This window comes from Tupaia chinensis, unplaced genomic scaffold (assembly GCF_000334495.1).
Source record: "Tupaia chinensis unplaced genomic scaffold, TupChi_1.0 Scaffold148884_1, whole genome shotgun sequence".
Taxonomy (NCBI): domain Eukaryota; kingdom Metazoa; phylum Chordata; class Mammalia; order Scandentia; family Tupaiidae; genus Tupaia; species Tupaia belangeri.
This window is the reverse complement of record NW_006208732.1, coordinates 1,978,337-1,984,660: the sequence shown is the minus strand read 5'-3', so window position 1 is coordinate 1,984,660 and position 6,324 is coordinate 1,978,337. Positions and strand designations below refer to the sequence as shown.

At 37.5% G+C, this 6,324-nt stretch overlaps 1 protein-coding gene across 1 annotated transcript in view; it reads left to right on the top strand.

Moving 5' to 3' along the window:
- Nucleotides 1–6,324, top strand: part of LOC102480450 (vomeronasal type-2 receptor 26) — a 56,627-nt gene extending 50,303 nt beyond the window's left edge. The window contains exons 10-11 of the mRNA XM_014585113.1: nucleotides 2,180–2,303; nucleotides 5,411–6,324. Coding sequence (XP_014440599.1) covers nucleotides 2,180–2,303; nucleotides 5,411–6,324 — 1,038 coding nt within the window. The remainder of the gene's footprint in view (nucleotides 1–2,179; nucleotides 2,304–5,410) is intronic.

The following is a 6,324-nucleotide window of genomic DNA, read 5'->3' as shown; positions in this document are numbered from 1 at the left end:
TTTGACTCTTTTGTAAAGCATGTAATTCCTCTTTTAGATCTTGCAAGAATTTCCTCACCTCCTGGAACTCGTCAATTTCTTTCTCCTTTCTCTTTAGCAGTTCATTGTCTCTCTTCTCTTCCATCTCAGTTAGCTTTGCCATTATGAATGTTCTAAATTGTTTATCAGACATTTCCATGATTTGCATTGAACTGCTTATGGATGAAGAGGAGTTATTCTTTTCCCTTGGAGGAGAGGTATTTTCTTGCTTTCCCATATTTCTTGTGGTCCTGCAGTGATTTCTTGTCATCTAATGGATGGTGTGTTTCTTTTGAATTCTTGAAGTTCTATCTGAGTGTTCAGGAGCAAGCAGAAAGAGGTGATCTGGAATCTCTTTGCCATTCTGTTGTGATCACTGGTGCAGCAGATTCAGTAGATATTGAGGAATGTGTTAACCCTATTAGTATTTGGATGTTTAGCTACAGTGTTCTTAGATCCATATAAAAACACATTAAATGGATATTGTCTTCATTTTTCCTGTCCCCTGAAATGACTAGTTTGCAGGAGCCATGAGCAATCCTCTTCTGAAGGAAGACCTCAACTCTCCTGCCACGCTAGCTTTGTTGGCTGGAGGCTGAATTATCAGTAGAAAGTCTTCATTTTTCCTGTCCCCTGAAATGACTAGTTTGCAGGAGCCATGAGGAATCCTCTTCTCTTGTGTTTCCTCAGATTGCACAGGAGCTGCGCATTCTCCTCTGCACCCTTCCGGTCCTTCCCCATAAATCTTTGGTTGCCACATTATGACCAATAGGGCACAACATCTAGCAGTCTTAAAGGTCACTGCTTTGTTTATATGACTTTTATAATCTGAAATTTCAACAGAATGAATCCTGAGGCAGGTTCAAGTCCCTCCAGGGCCACAGTCTTTGTGTGGTCTTTGTGTGGTGGTGTTTGCCTCTCCCATATGTATCGCTTGTCATTGACTAAAATGTTTTATGTCTTTATAAAATACATGACTCTCATATGTATGGATGAGCTAAAGACACTCTATATATCTTGAAACTATCATTAATTGGCTTTATTTATTATACTTCAGTATAATGCACACACAAGTAGATTACAGATTAAGAAACTATTTACCTTTATGTAGATATCATACTCTTCATTTTGTCATTTTGTATACCATTCAGCCTTCAACATTTCTTGTACTAAGTATATCAAAGTACTAGCCCTAATCACAGGAAATTAGATCAGACAAGTGATTTACAAAACAATCACACTTTGCCCACCTTTTGTTTTCATATCTAAAAAGCAGTTCTTAACTGAACTCAGAAACCCAGAAATGGATTAACCATAATTCATGATTCGTAAAATGTGCTCATCATTTATCTATTTGCTTACTAATTTAAAGTCATTTACCTTTGATAATTTGCCTATATATCACATTATTTTATATATGTATGTATATGTATGTGTGTATACGCACACACATACATATATATATACACATATTTCATAGTTGATTGACTTAAATCAGTCACATGTATATGTATATTTAAATCTAACACCGATTTAAGTCAATCAACTATGAAAGCAAGGCATAAATATTCTCAGGAATATTTATCAAACTTTGCCATGTAGGAATTAGAAGTAAAATGTTTTTGGATAAAGTGGTCAAATAAGAGAATAGAATAACCTAATGGATAGTTCTAGTCATGTATGAAATAAAGTAAGCAGGTCACTTGGTAACATTTTTGAACAGTTCAAAAATGGAAAGGAAAGCTAGTCCTAGACATTCTTGACTGGCTAACTGACTGGTTCTGTCGCCTGTTAATTAAGGCAACCAGATCTCACATGACTGATTACAAAGTTTGAATCCTGGACCTAGTGGCAAAAGAAGACGCTAGGTACATATTCATGCATATCCCAAATCCTGAAAGGAAAGATAAAGCAAAAGAATTGCAATGTGGTCATTTATTCCCCATTGAAGGTGCTTTCTCTCATCCCTCTCTTTCTGTCTTTGGTGAATGCATGTACCCTCAAGCAAAACAAATAGTCTATAAGATGAAAGCTGGAAGAAAAAGGAATACTAAAAAGTTTTTTAAGGACAGATTTTTCTCAGAGGTGGAGAGATATATAGACATCCCTTCAAAGCTGCTGATAATGTACATAATGATGAATGATTCTCCTTTCTGCTCAGACTCCTGAATCTGTGTGTAGCCAGAGCTGTGGTCATGGACTCCAGAAAATTTACCAAAGAGGAAGACCTGATTGCTGCTTTATTTGTGTTTCTTGCACAGACAGAGGCATTTCAAATCAAACAGGTATTAAATAAGTACCTTATGATACACCAACCCCTGTTTCTCAATAAAAATGAAACCCAATGATATTGGAAATGGAAAAAGAGCACCACTGTTCTCAAGTTACATGTTCACTCATCATTTCAATATACTTATAAACACAGTTACTACCCTATTATGCATCAGCCCATTTCTGGTTTTTCTCATCCTATTAGGCTCCATTGTTAAGCTGATTTCAATGGACATTTATATTTGTAATTCAGAACTGGCTAAGACAGTGTCAGTCTTAGATCTCATACTGGGTCATGCTAAAGTCTACCCATAAAATGGAAAATGTGTAATCATCAAGGCTTTTTGTGGATTCCTAAAAGGCTTGAAATTGACAGTTTTATATCTAGATGATAAGCACAAAGGAAGGACACTATATTACTATAAAAATAATTTATACCATTTTAACAAAAAATATGCCATGCATTGACACGAAACTAATATCAGAACCTTACACTTTGAAATATTATACTAAGAAAAAGTCACATGTAAAAATGAAGGATGGAACATTCTAATAAATTTCACAAAATGACACCTCAAAATATAACTATTATACAAGGTATAAATTCAAGAAATTATATATCAAAAATGTGGTATTGACAGATATGAAATGTGGAATGACTCATTAAATCACATTCACACTTTCTAATATGTAAAGAATAGTTATTAACAATAATTTGAGTTCTTCCACAAGTATTTTGTAGTTTCAGTCGTCATAACAGTATAAACAATTTGGTTTTAATTACTAACTGAAATATATAGATATGCAGCCAGCCAAATGGCATCGTAGTTAAGGCTTCTGGGTTCCACATGGCCAAAAGTGTGATTCAAAATCAGACCAGCACATTAAACATGCTAGGAATGTGAACACGCATGCCCAGGGTCCCAGGGGAGAATGGAGGAGAAGGAGTTGTGACATAGTCATACACCCTGGGGGCAATTGCTCAATTTCCCTCTCTTTGTACATCTTATAGCAAAACTTTATTTACAAAAAAATAAGTACATGTGTTTAGGTGATAAGCCATGAAAATAACTACTCTTGGTTGTAATAAAAGATTTTCAGCACCAAGTAAGTATATAAAACAGAAAGTAAAAATAAGGGAAGACAGAGCATAAGACTCAGAATAAAATGTATGTATGTTTGTGTGAGCCAAGCCTGTCTCAGATAGAAGCCAGGAGCATCTGTTGATTCTAGAAGTAGAAAAGGTTATTCAAAGGAATAAATGTGATAATCTTTCTTTAGCTCTTTGAGAATAGTATACTATTGCCTCAGTATTAGTTTTGAAAATAAAAGCTTTTGGACCAGCATGTGTTGTGATGGTTAAGGCATGGATTTCCACATGACTAAATGTAGTTTGAGTTCCAGACCCGGCATATATGCCTGCGTGTAGTAAATCCCAAGAGGAGAATGGATTGTGGTGTGGCCATTCCCCTGGCAGTCTTTCTCACTTTCCCTCTCTCTTTGTCTCTCTCTGGTGAGTGCACATATTCTATGGCAAAATCCTAACATAAATAAATAAGAACTAAAGAATGGAGAAAGTAAACTGCCACCTATTTCTGTAAATAAAATGTAATACAAACACTTGCATAGCAATTAATTTCCGCATGCTCTGTGACTGCTATCATGCTCTCTACAATAGAGTTGAGCAATTGGAACAAAGACCTTATAAGTAGGTGTGAATAGAGTTATGAGTATTTCTTACCTATCACTTATGAAAGGACTAATAAGTTATCCTTGTATGTATAAACTGAAAATACAGAAATTAAACACATCCTTCTATAATATGGTTTAAATATCAATTTTGCAACATATAAATATGTAAGAGCAATAAAATCATATTCTAAATCCAAATGTTAATTTAATCAATAAATGTTAAGCATTTACATGTAAAATATACAAGAATATTGACCACAAATGAAAAAGTGCAATGAGAAAAGACTTGTACTACTAGGTAATGGGTTACATATGGAAAATAAATAAGGTAGGACATATCATATCTCAGGAGAAATAGATAATATTTTTCTGAATAAAAATAAGAATACCATTCATTTCTCTTATGCAAAAAATATTATAAGTCATAAGAAAAAAAGGCCTATCATAAGGAAAACCCAGCAGAAAGTAGGAAAGAGATCCAGAATGAATTTTCACCTTTGGTAACATGATTGAACCACAGGATGAGCCAACAAGGATCCTTGTACGCTGAGATCCTATTTCAAAGGTTCGAAGTGATCTACAGCTCAAAGTATTCTCCCAGGGTCACTACACAACCTTAATTTGGTGCATTTAGTTTACATCAGTGCCTGGACCTGATGGGCAGATCACATTAGTGCTGGGACCCACCCCACAGAACACATTTTTCTGAGTGAGAGATCTTATGAGCCAACAAGGATCCTTGTACGCTGAGATCCTATTTCAAAGGTTCGAAGTGATCTACAGCTCAAAGTATTCTCCCAGGGTCACTACACAACCTTAATTTGGTGCATTTAGTTTACATCAGTGCCTGGACCTGATGGGCAGATCACATTAGTGCTGGGACCCACCCCACAGAACACATTTTTCTGAGTGAGAGAGCTTTGGATTTGAAATAAATATCAAAATAAACACACAAAGACATACGAGAAGAAAAAAGTGAGAATCGAGTGGACCCGACTTCTCAAATGGAGAAAGCATGATCTACAACCAGTCTCAGGTTTATTACTTTACAAGGCAAAAAATGAGGGAAGAGAAAATAGAATGCAAATCCAGTCTTTTTCAGATGTTAATAGGCTGATGATGCGAGGAAAAATGGCGCCATGTCATTTCTCTGATCCTTTGGGGCTGATTCTGATACTGTGTTGTAGTATCAATAATAGCATGCAGGTGGCATGTTCAAATGTTTATTGCTTTCATTACCATGTAAATGACAGCTCACAGAACCACATTTCCATGTGTGTCTGAAGGTCACCATATTTGCTCAGAATGACCACTCTCACACATTAGGGGCTGTCTATACTCAAATGACACAAAGGTGATCATTTCCTTTAACATGATACAAATGAAGAATCTGTGAAATTGAAAAGCTGGCTCTTTCCTTTTCTACCAGATGCAGAGGAGTGTATCCAATGCTTAGTTCAAGAGTATCCAAACAGTGAGAGAACACAATGCCTCCCCAAGCCTGTGATATTCCTGGGTTTTGAGGATTCTTTGGGGCTAGCCATGGCCTGCATGGCTCTGTGTTTCTCTGTGGTCACAGCTGTGATTGTGGTGGTCTTTGTGAAGCACCGAGATACTCCTATAGTCAAGGCCAATAACCAGACTCTCACTTTCATCCTGCTCATCTCCCTTCTCTTGTGCTTTCTCTGCTCTCTGCTGTTCATTGGCCATCCTAACACAGCCACCTGCATCCTCCAACAAGTCACATTTGCTCTTGTGTTCACTGTGGCAGTTTCCACTGTTTTGGCCAAAACCATTACTGTGATTCTGGCATTCAAGGCTATGAGGCCTGGAAGAACAATGAAGTGCATTCTGCAATCAGGAGCTTCCAACTCTGTCATTCCCATTTGCTCCCTGATCCAAGTGATTATCTGTGTGATCTGGCTGGGAACTTCTCCCCCTTACATTGACATAGACTTACACTCTGAGCCCAGAAACCTCATTATCATGTGCAACAAGGGCTCAGTCACTGCCTTCTACTGTGTCCTGGGATACCTGGGCTTCTTGGCTCTGGGGAGTTTCACTGTGGCTTTCCTGGCCAGAAACCTGCCTGACACATTCAATGAGGCCAAATTCCTCACATTCAGCATGCTGGTGTTCTGCAGTGTCTGGATCACCTTCCTCCCTGTCTACCACAGCACCAAGGGGAAGTTCACGGTGGCTGTGGAGGTCTTCTCTATATTGGCCTCCAGTGCAGGACTCCTAGGCTGCATCTTTGCCCCCAAGTGCTACATTATTCTGATAAGACCTGATAAGAACTCCTGGAAAGCTTTAAAAAACAGAAAGAGATCCAGGAGAAAATAG